The following is a 22975-nucleotide window of genomic DNA, read 5'->3' as shown; positions in this document are numbered from 1 at the left end:
CAGGGTCATGAGATGGAGCCCTGGCTCCATGCTCAGCATGGAGTCTGCTTAAGTTTCTCTCTCCCTCTGCCCCTCCCACCACATGCTCTCTTTCTCTCAAATAAATAAATCTAAAAACAAAACAACAAACCCACTCGTTGAAGTGGCCACAGGTCAGCATGTGCCCTTCAAGAGCGGATTTCCCACTGAATGTTCACATGACTTCTGCAGTCAGCAAAGCCAGTTTTACTGAAGAGATTTATCCAGGACCAAGGTAATGACTTTCAAAACCAATATGCAGTTCTTTTGGTGGGAGAAAAAGTACAGTCAAGAGACCATCAATGCTTTTTAACACTCTGCAGAGGCAGCCCTTCCTCCATCAGCCTCCTTGTTCCTGGCATGGGCAGTCTAGTCGGAAGCTACTCTTTTCTCTTGGCTGTTATGATTCCCTCCCCTGTTCATCTTTTTTCAAAAGGCTCTGGGCATATTCCCAGACACCACCTACCTGGTGGTGGCGGGGGTGGGGGAGGGAAATGCAGTAACATTCGCAGTTTCTTAAATTAAAAAAAAAAGAGAGAGAGAGGGAGAGAGAGGTGGCTGTGGCAAGATAGAAATGTTTCTGCAGCAACCTAAGAACTGATTTAATAGTCATAATCCTACCTTGTATTAACAAAGCTCATCAGTAGTCTACAGCTTAGCAAAATCTTTCCCATCTAAAAATATTAGGCTGTGTTGCAAGCAGCTTACCGATCAGTGCAGTGCCCCATCTCTCAAATAATGAATACGGGCCATATTTGAAGTGGGCAGATTGTCCATTCAAGCCATGGCATGGATGGGTGGCTGTCTATTCTTGGAGCTCTCTGATATTTTCACTGCTTACAGATAAGGTGGTCCAGCTATACGAAGACGCCTGATCACCGTGTCTTCTCTCCCCTCCCCCGCCAAACTGCATGCTGAGGAGAACCCAGATCACAATTTAGGATCTGCCGGCCGCCAGGCCTGCTTGCTCCAGGGTAGCCTGGCAGCCTGCAGCTCTGTTTTTCTTTTGAAGTTCGGCCTGGAGCTGTTCACCTTCGCATTGTAAACAAAGACACTGCAGTCAAAAGCAGTTTTTGAATATTACCCGTTTTTCCCTCTAGTGAAACCAGATCTTGGCAACAGCCCTCTAAGTTGGGATGGCTTCACCCCACTTACACAAGTATGATCATTTAGGTAAAAACAAAATCCGAAGATGGCTGCGAAGCTGTTCTGTTTACATTACTTCCTATTATCGTCATTTCTTCCCATCATAATTAAGTCTCCACTGGTGTACCTCAGTGTTTCTTCGAAGCTGTATCTTTACGGAAGCCTAGTTCTAAATAGGATGTGGAATGGGAAAGGGGGAGGGAAAAAGAGATAAGGTAGCTGGAACTTCAAAAAGTATCTGAAAATCAAAAAGTCCTATGTTAAAGAACTATTTTGTGTTTGAATACTCACCATCCCATAAACAGACTTACCCACACTAAGCATGCCAGTGTTTCATTCTTGAACTAATATTACATCTGAGAAAGGTTAGAAAGTCAGATTGACCCATTCTCCAAATAGCACATCCAAATACAGAAGTCTGTTTGGCATGCCTTAAAAACTCAATTAAATATCAGGCCAATTCAATGTGCTATTTTAAAGTACCCATTCAAAGGGCTCAGTGGGTACAATGGTTGACTCTCTTCCATGTGACACTGAAAAGGATGAAAAGAAGCTTTCCAAAGAATCTGGGATCTGATGCACCCACCACCTCGTGGGTAAGTGTGGTGACAAGTGAGCTGAAAGAACTGCTGTTTATAATTTATGAAGAAAAAGGGATCACAGGCAACCCCAAAACAGTTATCAGCCTCCAGGGAAGACAAACAGTTTAATACTATTCATTTGATTTATCCCAACTGGTTTTTACCATCAGAAGCTGAAAAGTTTACTTCCACAAACACGTGTTCTACCTACTCAGATGTTAAATAATACCTTAGCCACACTTCCTTCCCAGGTCCCACCCAATCTTGCTCTCTAGCTCCTGAATCCCCGAGAACTGAAAGCCATCAGAATTGCACTATGTATAGCCAAGGGATGATGATCAGGATAATACTCATGGAGTGTTACATTCTTTTAGTCAACACATTTGGGAGGCACCGACTAAGCACCCAGTGCTATTCCAGGGAAGATCTATGAAAGGAAATAAGGGCCCTTATAGTCTATAGATTTCGTCTGACTGAGAGGGTAACCGTAGCACAAATGGCTATCATAGAATTTTACTGCTTCTTGAGGAAGAGCCTAGATATTGCAGTCTTAACAGCCTTCTCTGGATATTGTTCAGCTTAGGCCTCCAAAAATCAGAGGTTAGGCCAGACATCTTAAGAAACTTGTGATTTCACATGCTATCTAGCAGCTTTTAATTTCCTCAGAAAGGTTTCCTCCTAAGGGTGAAGAACAGACTCAAAGGTAAATAGCAATCATTAGGAAAACAAACCATTAAGAAAGCACAGCTTAGAAGTGAGTAGAGGGACTGGTCTATCTTTCTGCTGGGGAGTATGTGAAGGGCCAGTATCCCCCCTTCTGGTACACTACTGATCTTCTGAGGCATTCCCAAATTTATATGATCTGTCCCACTGTCTCCTCCAGCATACGGTATGTGCAGAATTTTCTGCATATTTCTCAGCTAATACTTAGCAACTGTGCAAAAAGATGACTATCGGAAGCTAGAAATTTTAATAAGGTCAACTATTAAGGTGTTGTAACACCTTTCAGGATTCCTACATTTTTCTAATCCCTCTTTCACACATGTTCTGGCTAATAGATTCCTTCCTCTATAGAATCTACTCTCATCTGCTCTCTTTTCAAAGGGAAGGAAGAGGGTATGGCTATCAGCCTAAACAAAACAGGTGCAAGACCTTGCCTTGATACCACTGATCAGTCTGATTTCATTTCAGATGAATCCAAAGAAACAGTTATCAATAAACACCAGTATTTTGGTACAAGAACTATGTAAGTCTGCACACCTATCAGACCTTCAATTAGGTAAAAGAAATTTCCCAAAGAAGAAGGGTATCCTCTTCCCAACACGCTACTCTCAGGTACTCCACCAGAAAATAATTTATCTCAAGGGACTCAATCTCAGGCCACTGAGTTGAATCCACAGCCTCCTTCAGTCACTTCTTCCACTCCCTAGTGCAGAAACCAATCTTCTGAGACTCAGCAGGTTTTGGCTGCTCCCTGTCCTCCTTCCCTGTCTCAAGTTTCTTAAGTTCTCAGTTTCCCCAGATGGGGCCTGAGGTTGGCGGGGGGAGGGTGACAGCAAGCTGACTAATCACAGCACATATCTCCCTCCACCACTCCACCCATCTCTGTCTCAAGGGTAAAAGGATATAATATGCACACGCACGCGCACGTGTACACACACACACACACTGCCAGAACACACTTCTAGAAGAAACAGTCTTTTCAAAAATGGGACTTAACTTGATCTTTCATCAATGCTGGTGGGAGGAAGGGGTGAGGCAACACCAGGGCTCACACTGCCTAGTCACTTAACTGGTGAGGAAGGAACATAAAGCTTGAAAACCTCTGCCAAAGATCAGTCTTATCCTTATCAGCTACTCCCCCACTCCCCCACCCTTCTTATGAGACAATGTACCTCACGGATTTCTATTAGCTCCTATGTTGTATCCTCCTCGTATAACGTATAACGTTATATAACGTATAACGAGGAGGATACAACATATGTATTTTTAATATATACATTAAGTATAAATATAAATTGTGTGTGTGTGTATATATTTTTATTTCTATTTTATTTTTTTGTACAGGTGACTGAAGAAATCTAGATTCCTGGAACATATCCATGACTTCAGTGATACACAAAAGTTCCCTTTCAACTCACTCTCCACCCCCACTGTCCCATTTTTCCCAACTTTATTCTCATTTTCTACATGTAAACACTTTAAAAGAATAGTATAATAAACACCTGTATACCCTCTCTCTACACTGAATCCTCCCATTTCCACAAGTTTCTACCTCTGTATATATACACACACATACATATGCATCCTTTCAGGTGATCCTGCCAAAAAAGACTGCAAACATGAAAACTCACCAATCAATTCTTCAGAATGAATCTTCTAAGAATAAGGATATTCTCTTACAGAACCACAGTAACATTCTCATACTTTTAATATTAATAAGCCTATCTCATCCAGGCTGTGGTCAAACTTCTCCAATTATCTCAAGAATACCTTTCATAAAGATACAGTATGTGCACAAGGGACTATTACATGGTCATAACAAAGAACGACACCTTGCCATCTGCAGCAACCACAGGGTTATTATGCTAAGTGAAAGAAGTCAGAGAAAGACAAACACCATACAATTTCACTCGTATGTGGAATTTTAAAAAGCAAACAAACAAAAAAAAGAGACAGGGGCACCTGGGTGGCTCAGTGGGTTAAAGCCTCTGCCTTCTGCTCAGGTCATGATCCCAGGGTCCTGGGATCGAGCGCTGCATCGGGCTCTCTGCTCGGCAGGGAGCCTGCTTCCTCCTCTCCGCCTGCTTCTCTGCCTACTTGTGATCTCCGTCTCTCAAATAAATAAATAAAATCTTAAAAAAAAAAAAAGACAAAAAACACACTCTTAAGTACAGAGAACAAACTGGTGGTGAACAAGAGAAGTGGATGGGAGGAGAACAGGGAAATAAAGAAGATGAAGACTTCTCTTGATGAGCACTGAGTAATGTATAGAACTGTTGTATCACTGTACACCTGAAATTAATATAACGCTGTGTTATTCACAGTTGAGCAATTAAAGAAAAAGAATCTTTCATAGTTATAGACTCAAATGCCTCCCCAACTCTTCCAACCCAGGATGGAATCAAGGTTCACTAAATGCATTTGGCTGTTAGGTTTCTTTAGTATCTGGTAATCTAGAACAGCTCTCCTGCTTTTATTTTATTCCCCTCTGTGGTATTATTTTCCTGGAAGAGTACAGGCCAGTTGCCTTATGGAATCTCCCATATTCTGATTTTTCAGATTAGTTCTTTCCTGTAAATTGGAAGTTCAGTTTTGAGGTTTGACTTGGAAGAGATTAAAATTTTGGCAAGAATATTTCATAGCTAACATTGTCTACTTTGCATCGTATCAGGCAACACAGAACATCAGGTTGTGCCATGATCAGTGACACCAAGCTGAACCGTAGGTTAAAGTGAGACCATCAGTCTCTGAAAGGTATATTTTCTCCTTTGCAAGTAAAGGTTAAATTGTGGGGTGTTATTTTTCAGCCTGTGAATATCCTGTTCCCTAGTGACTTTACCATCTGTTCATAATCCTTGCCTGAACCAATTATATTGGGGGGGGGTTACAGAATCATGGTTTTTTCCCTATCATTCTTTGCACATACATTAGCTGGCATTACTTTTGTAAAGAAAAGTTTTTCTTCTTTTTACTTTTTTCTTTACTTGTCATTCATATTTTTATTTATTCAATCTGTTACACTAAATTATACAATGAGTACACTCAATGCTCCAGCTGTCCCAAACTGGGCCAGTGGGAGTCTCCTTCAAGTTGACTCTTCTGTTTAAGCACTTCCTTCCTTTCTGGCATAAGATACACCAGATTTACCTTGTTCTTTCTCTGCTTCAGACCCAGAATCAGCCATTTCTCCAAGAAGCCCATATTTCTTTCAGTGGGGAATGTTATACAGAAAGTAGTTTCTGAGTATATAAATTGAGCTAGTTGTTATTAGAGGTGTCAGTGCTAGTAAGTTCTTTTATGGGACAGAGAAATCTTTTTGTTTACTCATGAGTTTATACTGATATTTCCATTTCAAATTTAACATTACCTTTTTAAAACTTTTAATTTTCCTATTTGTATTTCTTTCCTCTTATGATGACAATCTTGGTCTCTAATAGCAATGATACACTTACTTGTTTTATTCTGTAATATATCTAAAACAATTTCAAAATTTTAAGAGTAATATTACTAACAACATGCTACATAGTAAAGTATCAATATTTCACTGAAGTTCTTTTTGTCTTTAGAAAATACCTCAAAAGATGTATAGTTCAAGTATGGTTTTCTAGGTGATTATATAATCAATTTGATATGCAGTTAGATTCATTTGTTTCTATTAACAAGCAATTATAAGGTTTCCTTTTTTCTCTTTAATTTTTTGACATTTTATGAAACACACATCTCAAAGTTCTAAAGGTATAGTCAGAGATGTCTTTCTGCCATTTCCAACTCCACCCTCCTCCCCATCACCATTTTCATTGGTTTCTGGTTTATGGTCATTTCTGGAGATAGAAAAAAAGTATATATTTATACTCTTATTTTCCTTTTCTTACCCAAAAGGCAGAACGCTAAAATATTCTGCACCTTGGTTTTTTTCTTTTTTCCACTTAGGAAATCACTTTGAATTGGTTCAGAGTATAAGAATCAGTAATTCGTTTTCTTCTTCTTTTTTTTAATTAAGTTTTTATTTAATTTTTTTTCTTTTTTGACAGACAGAGATCACAAGTAGGCAGAGAGGCAGGCAGAGAGAGAGGAGGAAGCAGGCTCCCCACTGAGCAGAGAGCCCGATGTGGGGCTCGATCCCAGGACCCTGGGATCATGACCTGAGCCGAAGGCAGAGGCTTTAACCTACTGAGACACCCAGGTGCCCCAAGAATCAGTAATTCTTAAATGCTGGGAAGGACTGCAGGTTACTACTATTCACCTTATATGTTTGTAATAAAAAGTCATTAACCTAAAGTCAACTTGACTTTAAATAGAGCTCAAAGAAATTAAACCGGCAAACCTCACTGCAAGGCATGCTGGGGTATTCTTTAAGATGAAAATTTGTCAAATGTTTATAAATAGGTAAAGCTGTAAACGTTAAATGAATTTTTATGCAAAGAAAAGTTAATAACGAATGCAAGCAATCCATCAATGGACAGATCTAGAAGGAAGATGGAGTTTCTGACATTTTGGAAGGTGGCCACACAGACTGAGTAAATGCCATCTGTATAATTTCTTAGCCTGCCAAGAAGGAACAAGATTGGAGATGTATAAAAACAATCCTTCCTTCCTTGATCTGGAAGTTTAGCTTACATGAAAGTGAAAGCCAACTACATCTTGCAAATTCAAAGCCTCTACACATACTTGTTTGAGTGAATGAGTCCCACCTGTAAGTCAGAGCAACTTTGGGGAAAGCTATATCCATTCAGAGGTGCAAGACATGCAAATCCTTGCCAAACAGTTTACGGCAGAAGAACTAGAAGCAGTTCCATAAAAGCAGTAGCTGAGTTTACCTAGATGTGCTTTCTAAACTCTAGACTAACACCCAGCCAAAGTTAATAAGACAGAAACCCTATCAGATTTTTAGTTACCATCCACTGCTTCCCATAAAGTATAGGCTCAAGGGAGTAAAAAGTCATCAAAACTCAACATTAAATAAAGATATTAAAGACCTAATACTGAACAGTGACTATGTAGTAACAGGCATTGTATCCAAATGTGGGTGGGTCAACAGGACCTTTCAGAATCCACTCAGCAGACACATAGTTTCAATTTCAAAAAACAAGGTAAAACCACTTTTTGAAGACTCAGCTGCAGGTGGCTTTAGTTTCCACAGCTGTTAACAAAACACAAAATATTAAACTTCTAAGAGACTAGGGACACAAGGTCAAGAATCTGACCATCAGTCACATCAAAAACATAACTATGTTTTTCATCCTAGAGAGGTAATGTTTGCCATCTCTTCCTGGCTTTCTAACTTGAGATGTGTATGTTCATTTTTAGATAAAAGTTTCAGGATGAAATCATGACCTGAGATAAACCTGTAAGAAAGAAAATGGTGAAAAGAATTGTTGGCTGTAATGTCTCTGGGGCTTTTAAAAATAAGAACTACCCAGATACCTGGGTAGCTCAGTCGGTTAACTGTCTGACTAGATTTTGGCTCAGGTCATGACCTCAGGGTCTTGAGATCAGACCCTACATTGGCTCTTTGCTGGCTGTGGAGGCTGCTTAAGATTCTCTTGCTCTTCCCCTCCTTTCCCCGCCACCAGATGCACCCGCTCAGTCTCTCTCTCTCAAAACAAAGAAACAAAAAACAAAAAGCAAACAAAAAACTCCAAACAGGGGTGCCTGGGTGGCTCAGTGGGTTAAGGCCTCTGCCTTCGGCTCAGGTCATGATCCCAGGGTCCTGGTGTCGAGCCCCAAGTCGGGCTCTCTGCTTGGTAGGGAGCCTGCTTCCCCCTCCCTCTCTCTCTGCCTGCATCTCTGCCTGCTTGTGATCTCTGTCTGTCAGATTAATAAATAAAATCTAAAACAAACAAACAAAAAACCCAAACACACACCAAAAAACCCCAAAACAAAACTACCTATTTGCTCCAGAATGAATACAGGATAATCCCCTCACTCTATTTCCCAGACCAGAATACAAAAGTGGAGTTTTCCTGACCCCTGACTTTAACGGTCATTTTCTAATGAGTAAAGTGGATAGATGCACAAGGATAAAGATCTCTTGCTCTAGGTTGTATCGCAAACTAAAAGTCAAAATCAAATCTGGTATAGGAGGAGTTACTCAGCACGTTTTATCAATAAATAACAATGCCAGAACATCACTGATCTCAGTATTTTTCAAACCATTTGTTTAAATGTAGGCATACAAAGAACAAGTAAAACCATCTGTGAGCATCACATCAGGACTTTTACTTACTGCTGATCATAAATTTGAAATCCACATTTAAACCAGTATTGTAAAAACAAAGGTCCTATGAATGCCTGTATTTTTTTAAAAAATATTTTAATTTTATTTATTTGCAGAGAGAGAGAAGACAGAGAGAAAGCACGAGCAGGGAGAGTGGCAGGTTCCCTGCTGAGAAAGGAGCCCGATGTGATACTCCCAGGACCCTAGGATCATGACCTGAGCCAAAGGCAGACGCTTAACCAACTAAGCCACCCTGGCATCCCCTAAATGCCTAGATTTCTATGACGTTCTAGTTTAAGCACTCTGCTTCAACATCAGTGGCCCACAGATATGACTTCTTTATAGAGGATTCCTTAAGAGGATCTGTATTTTCAAAATATTTTAGAATCTTTGAGTGCAGGATTTACTCTTCACAGATGAAAAACAAAAAAAAAAGAACAGGGGTGGGGATTAAGTGACTTGCTGAAGGCAAATTTGCTAACAATGCTGAGATTTAAAAAAAAAAAAAAAAAAAAAGCAAAAAGCAAGGGAGAAAGAAAATCCCTACAGGTCCAGTACTATTATCCTTCTTTTGGAATAGGCTGGGGGATACAGCAGCTTTCCCCTGTATTTTCAAGAAGTCAGTTACAGAATAGTCTACTATTGCACGGAAGCTCTCTGAGCTTCCAGATGAACACTTGTGAATCTAGGGATGGAAAAAAAATTCTCTCTGTTCCAAAATCTACATTGATTTTGGGAGAAATACAAAGATGCAAAGAAATATATTAAAGTTGCCAACGAATTGCCTTGAGGGTATGGTTCCTTGGGCTGGGAAGGGTGAGGAGAGAGTAAGAGCCCAAACATTGTGGAAACAAAAAGCTCTGTGTTGGCATGTATGTCCACTGTCTTCTGGTGGCAGAATGGGGAGGGGAATGCACAAGCAATCTAATCCTGACCACTAGGATGAGAGAAATGACTCCAAAATGTCTTGTAGGCATCAAGAGCAATGTAGAAATTCCATCTGTGTTTATTACACAAGGAGATTTTCAAATTTGGTATGGTCAAAACCAACCAATGATTTTTTTTTTCATCATCCGGGAAACCTGCTATTTTCAAAAGAAATGACCATACTTTAGGGGCTCCAGGGTGGCCCAGTGCATTAAGCCTCTGCCTTCAGCTCAGGTCTTGATCTCAGGGTCCTGGGATCGAGCCCCACAACGGGCTCTCTGCTCTGCAGGGTGCCTGCTTCTCCCTCTCTGCCTGCTGCTCTGCCTACTTGTGATCTGTCTCTCTCTGTCAAATAAATAAACTCTTAAAAAAAAAAAAGGCCATACTTTAAAACATGCAACAGAGAATACATTTTAAACGTGTTTTTTAAGGCAACTTATTTATGTTGTGCACAATGGGAACGTGGTCATTTTCCCTCTCACACACAGCCCAATTAGAGTGTATGTCCTTAAACTGAGAACTCCACCAGGCCCCTTTCTCACCTGTGGTGTGGTATTCAAACTATTTACTCCAAGTCACCTTGCATCTACTAACGTGTCTGAAAGATCTGGCAAAGTCAGATTTTTCCAATACAAAACAAGTTCTCTGACTTTACAACAACTAAAAAATAATTCTTATATGGTTATTAATTTTATTGAAGTATTCTGGATTTAAGCAATATGATTACTGAATTTTGATTTCATATCTATGGTAGGTATTTAAACTACTCATTTAATGAATGAAGAAAACATTCTGGCTATATGGTTTTTAGGATAATTTTTCCAAAAACTGAGTAGCAGGTTTTAACTATATAGCTTACATGCTGAATAGAACCTTAAACAGTCCCAAGAAGTGAGGTCTGAAATTCCTCTGATCATTCAAAGGGCTTCTTTAAAAATAGAAAATAAATTGGTGGTGTGATTCTATTCCCCTAGATTAGGGAGCTTTGGTTTTTAATGGATCATTGAGCAAACATCGAGACATCCATATACTAACAGCAGGTTGGAAGGTTTCATAGCAGAACAGCTTTTCCATATGCTGGACAAATTGGAGCAGTTACAACTGAATCATCTAGAGCCTCCGGTCTCCTTTGGTGGGGGACTGTGGGATCTGTTCTTTAATGGGCTCTGAATGTATAGCAGTTTGGCTTAGAAGGCCTTGAATACAGCACTTTTCCAACAATCCCTCAGTGTGGGTCTGGAAAGTTCCCCTTAGATCTCTGGAAAGAGAAACAAGAATTCCCTGTAAAGATCACCCTTCAAGAGGTCTTGATCTGTAGTTATGCTAATGATCAGATTCCCAGGAGGTAAAGGTAGAATTGGCACAGGGCTCTGGGTGCTCACTGTGCTCCAACCTCTATTTTGGCTGTGTCCTTTCTACATAATTCTTTTCCCAGTGTCCCAAATGAAATTTCACTCATACTTCTGCAGTATATGTTATACATGGTACTAACTCTAAGGCAGGGTTTAGCCATTCATTCAAGTCAAACACCAAGTCTTCCAAGGATAGAGACATATTAATATTGGTATACATAAAGCAAAGCTTTGTCTGCCCTCCCCTTTTTATCCTGAGTTCTGTTTGGTAATAAAGGAATAGTGGCAGACCCTTATGGAGTAAAAAATAATCTTCTTTTTCCTTTTGGGTCTCAAATCCACTCCCTTTGGCTTAAAGCTACCTGGCTTGCCAGCTCAACCACCTTTCTGAGTTCCACCCTACCTTGTTTCCTCTCATCTCTCTCCAGTCTTTTTACTCCTTGGCTATTTCCTCAGCCCCTCATCAATCAGGTCCTTCTGTGAGGCTGTATGCTGAAGCCAGAATTTCGCTAAAACGTCCTCTCATGATCTTTATAATTTTACTACACTCTTAGTCTAGGAATTGATAATATAAATTATCATGTTAAGAAAATTCTCATCTTCTGAGCCAACTTTTAATCCACTGAGTCCAAGAAGCTCAGTCGACCAGAAATCAAGAGGTGGGAATGGGAACAGCGTCAAAATCATTCAAAGAGCGCAGACTCAAGAAATGCTATTGGTGTAGCGGAGGCTTAGAAATTCCTTGCACTTGCTTTTTTAGAGGCGCCCTCAAGTTCTTTGCAAATGGTCTTGGCTATGCAGAAGAAGAAACTACAACCCAATGTGGTTAGGAGAGAACAATCCCAAATATCCAACTCATGGCCTGGCCTGATCCTAACCACCAGGTTCTCAATTCTAGACAAGCGTTCTAGGTTTTTAGCCTGGGTTTATGGATGGGCGCCAGGCTGCCAACTCTCCTTATATGTGAATTGTCATATTTATACACCTAATATTTACATTAAAATGTGTGTTTATTTTTCTGGAAGATAAACACAGTTCTGATACGGCTCCAAACCCCAGATGGTTAAGAACCACTACACTTGACTTACGTGACCCGAATAATAACCTCTCAAGAATAACCTCAAGAATAACTCCAGAGGATATGGATCTTTGTCTTGTTCACTGTTGAATCCCAAGTGCCCAGCACAGGTCCTCAGATATAACAGTAGATGCTCAACCCTGAGCTGATAGAGCTGAATGATTTCTGGTCACAGTCTATGCTGAATATTTTGGAAAAGAAGAGTAACAACCCTAGGCTATTTTCAGGACCTCTCACATGGGGCACAAGATTTTTCCTCAGGGCCAAAGTCATTCAAGGTAGGTGGGAGCTACATTACCATCCCAGTATCAGATTTCATAACAATTTTGGCCAGTCTTGCTAGATAATATAAAAGACTGGTTCTAAATATGGGATCTTTCAAGTTTAAGTGGTTTCAAAAAGCACATACTATCCTATTCTCCACTTGCCCCTATCCCTCAGCTCTTACCTATTCTGATTAAGGAGATCTAGGTTAGGGCCCTGAAATGAATGTTTTGAAAAGCTCCCTAGGTGACTGATTTCTTCTGTTCCTTCCACTCCACGAGAAGTACTCATCGAAGACAATCTAAGCAGGAATCCGAAAAAGCAAACCCAAGCACAGTGAGTTCACCAGGCTCTTAAAGCAACTGAAGGCACACAGGGAACAACCGGGTTAGACACATCTCGTTCAGAGATAAAACAAATACGGCAAAGGAAGAAGAAAATCTGCCTCTTTAATACCAACTCCATCTGTCAGGTACAGCCAATCCATTAAACAGATCTACAGGGTTTAGGAAAACATGACAAAGAGCTTGTCGTAGGAAGAGAGACTGTATTTTTACAATGGCTTGGTCCAAAATCAGTAAGAATTGGCAAGGTGCTCTCATTCCAAACATGCCCAGTGTTCAGCTAATCCCCTCCCTGTGGAGTCAAAAAGAATGTGCAGAATTCTGAACCCTCTATTCCTCAAATAGGAGGGGTCCCTTCTTCTGAATGCAAGGGTTGAAACTAATCTCATCAACTCTCCACTCCTAATTACAAACTAGGTAGACGAAGGAGATGCCTCCCAACGTGGGTGCTTTCCATCTAACCTTTATGATTTGTAAATATCCTTTACCCCATCTCACAGAAGTCATGCCTCGGCCAACCTCAATTTATTTTCAACCGGCAAATAAGAGCAGAAACCACCCCCAGAGTAATGTTTTCCTCAGGGAAATCCTGGGGAAGGGTGCAATAAGGTCAGTGCCTCCAGCATGCGTTTTCCCTGGACTTACAATACAGCTTATTACATTTAGAACATCATGTTCCCAACCAGCTTGGTCTCTTTTCTGTTATAAATCTGAAGTAAACAGATTCTACAGCAGCTTCAAGTCTGTTACCAAGGCCACTGTATTGATCAGTATAATTAACATTCACAATTCATCTAGTCCAGCATGACAAGCCAGCTGGGCTACTCTCCATAAGAACTGAACACTGGGAATCTTCATGTCTTGCGTGCTAAGAAGTCTGGTGGTCTGAAGCTGGGCCCTAAAAACTTGTAGGAGACTACCTGGTCACTCATAGGAAACTGAATTAGTTACCAGAACAATCAAACACATCTGTCTTCTTTACAAAGTGCCTATTTCTACCTCCAAAAATACAAAATTCTGAAGGTCTCCCTTTCCCCTGAATCCTGCTTACATCACATACTTAGGGAAACAAAACACACAAAATCCTCAATGCCAACTAGAGCCTGATTCCTGGTTAGGACAAGCACTGGCCCAGTTCCCAGAAGACTGTAACTCTGAAGAAGGTGTCTTTCAAAGACAAGGGCATATAAAGCTTTTGAACATGGAGCTCAGCCATTGGTTCAGAAAAGGCAGCTAGGGTTGCAGAAGGAGAAGAATCAGAAGTTTGCCCACTGTTGTTTATTACTTTTAGGACTCCAACACAAACTCCAAAATGAAACCGTTCAACTCACTGCTGGCCCTCAAATCCCAAACATCCTAAGAGTAAGCCTCTGTTCCTTAAATCAAGAGCATGTGTAAACCAGAACACCACTTTCAACTTAGGGCAGTGTCCCTAATGCTAAGGGTTTAAAGCTTGGTGGGACATCAAATTACCTTCTCATTACATGTAAGGATATCCCTAAGCTTCTAGCCTACTGCCCTGTGGTTTAAAACTTGGTGGGACATCAAATTACCTTTCCATTACATGTAAGAATATCCCTAAGCTTCGAGCTTACTGCCCTCTGGTTCTTGGCTACTCGGCTAAGAAGCTGGAGGCTTTGTATCTCAACAGCCTCCTCCCTTACCTCCTATTTCAGGCATTATAAAGAGATCTACTAAGCTGTTGGAAATTCTTATCAATTTCTCACCTGCAGTTTTTGGTATTTCCATTATCAACCACATGAGAGGGATCGAGTTAAAAAAACAACCTTTTGCCAACTGAAAGGGACAGGGAGCCAAAGCAACCAAGTTGAGTCCAACTCACTTTCTCCCAGTGATAATCATCTCACAATATTTTCCTCCATAAATAAGTACTGACAGTACTCCTATGCCAGGCACTGCTATAAGTAAATGTGAGATACGGTCCTTGCCCTCAGTATGCCTGGGTTACAGAAACCAAATGAAAATTCAGATTCAGGTATTAAGTCAGTCCTGAAAATAGTTTTGAGAAATACTACACTGAAATCAAACCTATTTTTGAGAGATACAGAGGAACAAGTTATTTTGTTTAGTTTTGATAGTGTAGCACGTGAGTTCCCTAAACACTCCTGAGAATCAGCTCCGAAGCTTTGGAGGCACCACGCTTCACATGAAGGGTAAAGGGTATGAGACGGTGTAAGAACCCCTGGAAGTTGCTGAAATGCTGGTTTCAGTATGCCTAAGTTCCTGAGTTGAACCCTCAAGGCACTGATAATGAGTCTCTTGGGAAGCTGAGGAGCATCCCAAAGAGGGGGCCGCCAAAGAACACCAACAACCTCGGCTTTGTTTCAAGGACAAACTGCGAGCTGGAAACAATCTCAGCAGTTTCTGCATCTGTAAAGAAAGGAGACACTACAGCTGAAAGACCTCCGCTTCTAAATCAGGGTTTTTAACCCAGGATCCACGAATGCGTTTCAGGAAGTATTGCAAGTCCTCTGAAACTTACGCAAGTTTTTGTGTTCCTGAATTTTCCCAAAGAACTGTAATTTTCATTAGATTCTTAAAGGGATCTAGGACTCAAAAGATTAAGAACCACTGTTCTAGAGTTTCTAATCCAGTGACTATCTCAGGAGCATCCCTCAAACTGGCAAAAGGGAAACCTATTTCAGTTCTCTAGCTTCCACACAGACTCACCTACTTATTGACCTCTCTCCTAAAAGGAGAAACAGAGATGAGGGTGTGCACTTTGAAAATTCAAGGCGAAGAGCTCTTTTCTACATCTCCAAAATAAAGCTAACCATCCTGAGAGCCCAAATAAATCTTTCTTATGACCTTTGAGGAGGGAGGTGGCCGAAACGGGCAGAGCAGAACCATGGTCCTACTTACTTTTCTAATAGGTCCCGTTTTTGGTTTCAGGATCCTAAGATCATGATGAACACAAGCCATAGCCCCAAAACTCTGACTTGAGGTCAAGTCAGTCCTGGGGGAAAGGAATAAAGTAATTCCCATTATGTCCATGGAAACCTGTGCCCCTAAGGTTCACCCTAATTAATAAGTACCACAAGAGCTGGAAACATTTACAAACAAAACAAGACAAAACCAAACCCAGAACTTCCAAAATCCTGACATTACTCACACCACAGTGCAATGGACAGCTTCATTCACGAGATGGAAATGGTTACACTCATCTCCTCTGGGCCTTTAACCCCTCCCTCGCTCACTCACCAATTCCCCATCTAGCTCACACATTAGCGTTTTCCTTGGCACCTGGAACACACAGCATGCTCAGTGGGATTCCACTGACGCCACTGTACACGCACACTCTTTTAGAAAGAAGAGAAAGATATACAAAAGGGCCTTTTCTAGTTGGGCAGTTTTTCAGATTGTAGAGAGCTAAGCCTGAGGCAGGTCCAAGATGAACAGCATGGAACAGTGGGCAGTCCCAAGCCCTCCTGTTCAAGCCTCGTTCTACCACACGACTGAGTACCGGGTGTCCACTTTAGCAGTGAACTGGTTTGGGCTGGTGAAGGAGAACATTTTCAGCCCATTAAGCTCTACAGGTAAAGTACAGAGGCATGTCAGCTGAGGTACTGGGACTTCTGTGGCAAGAAAGCAGGAGCATGCCGGGCCAGTCCTACATTTGTGTTTCTTCAAAGTCTTTTCTTCCTCTCGACCAAAGGATTCCAAATACTACCTCTTACCAGTGGTTCATTATGCTTTTTCACTTTGTGGCCTGTTTGAGTAGTAAATGATTAAACCCCATTGTATATTGCTAAGTAGCACCAATCATTATACTCATTCTGAGATTAAGGCACCCGACTAAATCCTTTGGAAAAACTGAACAGAGATAGGAGAAAAATGAGACCAGTCTCAGTGTCAACAAAAGCACGGGTGTTCCACCCTAGTTCTGTAATTGCTTCAGAGCAAAGGCCACACACTTCTGCGGGAGAAAATCAGTTAAATGTAATTAGGAGCAGGCAGTTTAGAGCAAAGAGAAAGAGTACCTGAGGGAGGGACTTGGAATACACAGGGATGGGATCTGATAGTGATTATATAAAAAGATAAAATCACACCTCCAAAGGGTCTTTGGAATTGTTTTATGTAATTCAGGGATTCTAGTTTGGGAAGACTCCCAGATGATTGCAGTTTGAGAAAATAAACTCCTGGATTCAGCTAGCCCACTGTCTGAAAGGCACCCACCTTCTACAGGTGCACTATGTGATGTGAAGGGTGGGGGAAGAGGGGTCAGGTAGAGCATGCCCCATTTCTCTCACAAACTCTAGGTTCTCCCGTTGTCTGTGCACCTCTGAGAAGTCCACTATTTTAGTGTTCAATAGGTTTAAGTCCTACATAAAATAACATTTTTCTCGCGGAAAAAATTTTTTCCTGTTGAAAAGACATTCCAACAGAAACATCTTTGTTTTGGCTCTTTAAGACCATTTCAAAATTCCATATAAACCAGGGTACTTTTCAAAGTTTACAGAGGCAGTCACTGAACAGCATGGTGGGAAGACAGGTCTAAACCAGAACTGCACCAGGCAAAGGAAAAACATGGTCACTCTAGTTATAAAGGAACAAAAGCGCTAAGTAAATTTACTAAATGCTAATCCCCTCAGCAATTCTGTAGTACTATCATTATTCCTCATTTTACAGACAAGAAAATGGAGGCTCCACAGGTTAAGTCACTTGCCCAAAGTCACATGGTTTTTGGATGCTAGGGACTGAAGGTAAACCCGACTCCAAAAATCAAGTGCTTAATGTACATTGTACTTCTCAGTTTTAGGAACAAAAAGGGGAAGTTAAAGAGATCTTATGTAACAGCTAAGCAAGAGTGGGAGAGCAAGAGAACTACCTGAATGAGTCAAAGGGAAATACGGAATTTTAAGAGAAAAGGTGACCATACTTTTATGTGAAGTTTTAACTGCTTATCATATTCAAGATGCTGACATCGTTTACTGACAAGGGTAGGAAAGACAATTTGTGGTAAGATCTTGTTTACAGATCATAACTACTTGAGGTGGCAGAGTAAATTTATGAAGAATCACAGGCAACTAGAAATCTACAAGATTCTATGTATCAAAATATCCTTTATAAATAACTTTACAAGAATATATAGGGAAACACACACTGGACCCAAATGATACCCCCCCCCCCGATAAAATAAAACATATCACGACTGTAATCTTGCCAGCAAGGGATCTAGACAATGAACAGATTTCTGTTACAAGATAAAAGTCTAAAGGAACTTAGAACAAAGTAATTTGGAAACTAGTGTCTAACAACCAAATAAGAAAACGAGATAATCAGTATCTGGAGAAATCCAAACATGATCTTCTTACACGCTTGACTTCTGTCTGAAGACTGTCCCTAAAACAGCAGCTGTCCTGAAGAGAATCAAGAGATCCTAATAATGTAGAGAAGATAGGAAATATTCACATATCAAACCTCTTCCTGGTGAATCCCAAGAAGTATTGGTGCAAATTCAGTAATACGGCACCAAGAATTAGCCATAACATAGCCCTGATGAGAAGAGGAGCAACCTGCATTCCACCTGACAGGTTAACAGCTAAGTAGACTCACTAGGGCTCTACTTGCTCTCACTAGCTCACCCTTTTGATAAACTGAGGCTGCTATATGTGCCTTACTCAAATAAAGAATATCCTACAAGCAAAAGTAGTAGTGTGTCTTCTCTTTTCCCCTACTGCTGGTGGTAAAAGTCTGTCTGCATAGATCTTAGGTTTAATGCCTAATGTATCACTCTGGAGAGTACCCCTCCTTAAATATTCGGAAGTACAGAGTGTCCCCCCAGTAAACGTTCAGAAGTGCAGAGAATAGCAAACGCTCTGACAGGCTTCCAGAGAAGTCTATCTTCGGAAGTTTCATCAAGCTGGAGATTTGGGTTTACTCTTAGAAAAAAATAAAATCAACTCGATACAATGTCTATTTCCAAAGCCCAAGGACAGCTCTCACTCCTGCAATACAAAGAAGCAAAAAGAGGGATAAACACCCAGTGATTATGGGGAACTAGCAGGTTTATTTGGGTCTACTGATAACTGCCAACATTAAACAAGGATCCTCTTTAGCTGCGGCACAATGTACACTACCCTTACAACTAAGGAGCCCCTTTTCAGGGCGCCTGGGTGGTTCAGTGGGTTGGGGCCTCTGCCTTCGGCTGGGGTCATGGTCCCAGGGTCCTGGCATGGAGCCCCTTGTCCGGCTCTGTGCCTGGCAGGGGGGCCTGCTTCCTTTCCTCTCTCTCTGCCTGCTCGTGATCTCTGTCAAATAAATAAATAAAATATTTTAAAAAAAAAGGAACCCCTTTTTCCACCCCAATTTTCCTGGCAATACAATCTGAAATCAACAGTAACAGTAATGAACAAGTCTTACCATGTGACTCATACTACAGCTGTTAATACTGTCCCATGAAAATCTCCTTTAGAACTCTGGGTCGGCCAAAGCTGTCTTCCCAGGTAAATGGTACATGTATTACCTCCCACATCAGCTAATGCAATTCCCTTTATCATCTGACTCCTAGGAGGGAAGAGTTGCATGTGATGATCAGCCTCATCAATTGTCTTAGTCCTCAGGGTTAATATTTTTTCCCTTCCTTCTACAATTTTGACTTTTTCTTTTTTTAAAGATATATCTATTTATTTGAGACAGCGAGTGAGCACATGGGTGGAGGGGAGAGGGAGAAGCAGGCTTCCCACTGAGCAGAGAGCCGGATACAGGACTTGATCACAGGACCCTGAGACTACCACCTGAGCCAAGGGCAGAAGCTTAACCAACTAACTACCCAGGCACCCCTAGTTTTGACTTTCTATCTATATTGTATGTGTCTTGTGTGACAAGCCATCTCAAATGCTCACTAAAAAGAGGAATAGTAAGTATACCAATAGACTTCCTTAAAACCACTTTTGCAATCTTATCTCCTAACATGCACATATCTCTACCTGTTCCAAATGAAAAGCACTCATTAGGTAGATGAGGAAACTGACATACAGAACCTCATTTGCTTAAGGTAGCACCCATTTAGTTCACTTCCTGACACCTAGATCAAACCTTGAATCAAACCAACAAGTCCTATTAACTTCACAGTACTGTGGTAGACCCTGGGGCATACAAAATTAAGTTATAATTATAGTTGAAGAATCTCAATCTTTGCTTTTAAATGATGGACATCTACTCTGCCCACAAAGTGAACAAAATTTCACCAGTTACACTGGAATCTGATCTAAGGACCATCAAGGTCACCCTAAAGTGACCTATAGCCTGACTGGCACCTCACTTCCTGAGGGGCCCTGGGGCTTGGAATGATCTAAGGATTACTTAGTCTACAGCCACACTGGAATCCTCACAGGGTAAGGCCGGCACCATCTGAAGAGGTCTTTTTCTTATATCACTCAGAACACACCACACTGCATTTTTTCTCTTTTCTCAAGCTTTCTCACATTATCCACACATGGCAGAGGTACAAAAGTTACTTGTCATAATGTCCAATTCAGTTGTTCTGAAAAAACGGATCACCTAGAACTTGCTGTGTGACCTTGACCAGTCCTCAGTCAACTCATTAACTAAATAAATGCCTTTTATCATCACTAGGGGAAGGGTAATTAGTCATCATAAATCACTTTAATACAAAGTGCTGTGTAAATGCTAAACAACAAACCTCAGGCAGAGCAGGATTAATAAGAAACACGGGGGTACATTTACCAACAAATGGAAACTTATAATAGGGTCTTCCCACATTCCTGGCAGAGACTGCTCATTTCAGCTAATGCAATGAGTCTTTAAAATCATTAGCATTTGGCTTGACAATAGTACACATGAACAATATTCCTCCTGGGAAAAAAAGAGGAAAAGGAATATTTATTCTTGGTAGAGGGTCCTACAGACTTCTCAATTACTAGTTAGCTAGGTGGGCAATTAATATTTGAATACCTACTACATGCTAGGTATGGAGCTATGCACAATACATACACTGGTGAACAAGAGTCCCTGCCTTTATGTAGTTTACAACCTACAATACAAACTTTGCCTTACTAGTAAGTAGCACTTGCAAGAATACGGTCTTATTAAAATTAAGGCACGTAAGAATAAAGACGCTTAATCCCTGAAGCTATTAGACAAAAGAGGATAGGCTAATGGGGAGAGAAGAGTTCAGGGAATTAGGGTACCAGGGCCTTCCCCTAACTCACTGTAGGTACTACCCTTAAGCATTCTTAGAAAGGCGGTGCCTGTGATTCCAAATAGTGCAGATTACAGTTACTGCCCCAACAAAGCAGTCAACTGAACTGAAAGCGCTAAAAATAAGTTAATCAGACTCCACAGAATCAAAAGATCTTCTACTACCTTTTAAAGGCATTCTACTGGTACATTTCTCAATTTTGTGGGAAAAGAGAGCTACAGCACACAATGGCGACCTGTCTTTTCAATCTTGCATTTGATTTCTGGAGTGGTAGATTAATCTACTTTAAAAACAAAGTCATCCCTCCCACTATGACAGCTTAACTAAATCAGGTGTAGAGCCTCAAGGACTGTAACTATTCCTGCAAACCTTGTACGCAGCTTACACAAGCACTGCATCCCATCAAACACTGCAGGCAGAAGCAGCCTTGAAACACTGTCTTTACAGGAGGGAAATATTTATCCAGCTTTCTCACTGGTTTCAGAAAGGTCACCTCTCTGCAAAGATTCTCCCGTCTACTGTTAACTGGGTACCAGGTATGTGGAAAGTCAAGATGTGGTTGACAGCAAATGCTCACAAAGCACTTGGGATCCCAATTCCACCGTTCAGAGAACTAGTTAGGCTAAAATCTCCAAAGGTTGCTATTTAATCTTTCACGACAAGAGAATTAGTAGGGCGTCCTTTGAGCTCATCCCGCAGCACAATAGACTAAACTTGTTCTGCCTCAGTTAAGCGCGGTAAAGAATGAGCAATCCTTCCTTACCACCCACCCCTCCAACCCACCCAAGCTCCTTTCTCAAGGGATGCCTAAGTGATCTATTCACATGACTACGATCAACCTGTATCCAAGACAGGGTCTGCTGTCACCAACCTCCAAACGTTAGTATCTTACATATGTCGAAGCAACTGGACGACCGTAGAAGGTGAAAATCATACTTTCCTTTTCAATCTCATATTGCCCTCGCTGCTTTCACCTGTATATAAGAGCTAGCTCCACGTATTTTTTCCTCTTGCCTCCAAGCTAGCACGCAGTTGCTGGATAAACCAGCCACTACTCCCAAAGATTTGCCCAAAGCAGCTCTGCCAGATTTACCCAATCACCTGAGGGGTGATTTTCTGTACAGCGCCATCCCCTGGGGCTGGTCACAAGGGTCGATTGAGTTGGCTCACCACGGCCCCCCCACCACCCCCCACCCCCGTCTTCGAAAGGCCCTTCATCCAGGAAAAGTCAGACGCAAATTTAAGGCCCGGCCCTTTCGGATTTCAGAAAGATCCCGGAGGGCTAGGGCCGAGGGACAAAGGAAAGTGAGGTCAGGGGCGGCCTTTCCAGCTCGGGATAGGCCTGGGGTCACTCACCCGCCACCCCTCACACCACCTCTGTCGTCCCGGACTACCTCAAACCTGGCCCCTGAAGTCCAGAACTAGCCGGAGCCCGGGCCCTGGGCTCGCTCGCGCCCCTTCCGCGAGGCCCCATCCCAGGCCCCCGCCGCCACCCAGAGCCCCCGCACCTTCTTGGGCGCCTTGGTGACGGTGGCCATGAAGGAGTACTTCTCAGCGTCCTCAATCTCCTTGGCCTGCTTCAGCTCCTCCCCGACCCCGGGCAGCGGCATCGCGTCAGGCATCGACATCCCCCGGCCGGCCCGGCCCGCGGCTGACCCGCCGCCCCCGCCTCTTTCCCTCACCCGCGCCCGCCCGCCCGCGCGGCACCCTCAGACACGCGTTCGCCCACCCTCCCGCAGAGCCCGCGCGGAGCTGCGTCGGATGCTAAGGTGCTGTGGCCAGCGTCTCGTCCGCTCGGCAGTCTAAACCAGCCAGACAGGGACGACGGCTACAGGAGCACCAAGAGCAGCAGCGCCGAGGTCCGACCGGCCCGCGCCGCCACCTCCGCCGCACGCAACCACGCACGCAAAGTAAGGGTAGAGGGCGGTGACGCCACGTCAAGTACTGGCAGCTTCGAGCGGGGCGGGGTCAGGGGAAGAGGCGGGGAGAAACGGCGCCCTGCCGTGACGTCAGCACGCTGGATCGGGCTGCAGAAGCCACGCCTTCTTCTTCCCGCCTCGCTGGTTCCCAGAGTGAGCTGGACACTTTCCGGCGCCAGGTGGCGGCATCAGCCCTGTGAGCGGCGCGTGGTTTCCTCAAG

The 22975-nt window shown here is 42.3% G+C and overlaps 1 protein-coding gene across 2 annotated transcripts in view; it reads right to left on the bottom strand.

Moving 5' to 3' along the window:
- Positions 1 to 22705, bottom strand: part of LOC111143580 (adenosylhomocysteinase like 1) — a 36927-nt gene extending 14222 nt beyond the window's left edge. The window contains exon 1 of one of the 2 annotated variants that reach the window (XM_022497403.1): positions 22344 to 22705. In XM_022497403.1, the coding sequence (XP_022353111.1) occupies positions 22344 to 22463 (120 nt within the window). In that variant the 5' untranslated portion in view covers positions 22464 to 22705. The remainder of the gene's footprint in view (positions 1 to 22343) is intronic. The other variant, XM_022497404.1, reaches the window with a different exon arrangement.
- Positions 22706 to 22975: the final 270 nt, after the last annotated feature.

This window comes from Enhydra lutris, unplaced genomic scaffold (assembly GCF_002288905.1).
Source record: "Enhydra lutris kenyoni isolate GAN:26980312 unplaced genomic scaffold, ASM228890v2 scaffoldscaffold9, whole genome shotgun sequence".
Classification (NCBI taxonomy): Eukaryota; Metazoa; Chordata; class Mammalia; order Carnivora; family Mustelidae; genus Enhydra; species Enhydra lutris.
The sequence above is the reverse complement of the archived record's forward strand: the minus strand, read 5'-3'. Positions and strand labels throughout refer to the sequence as shown.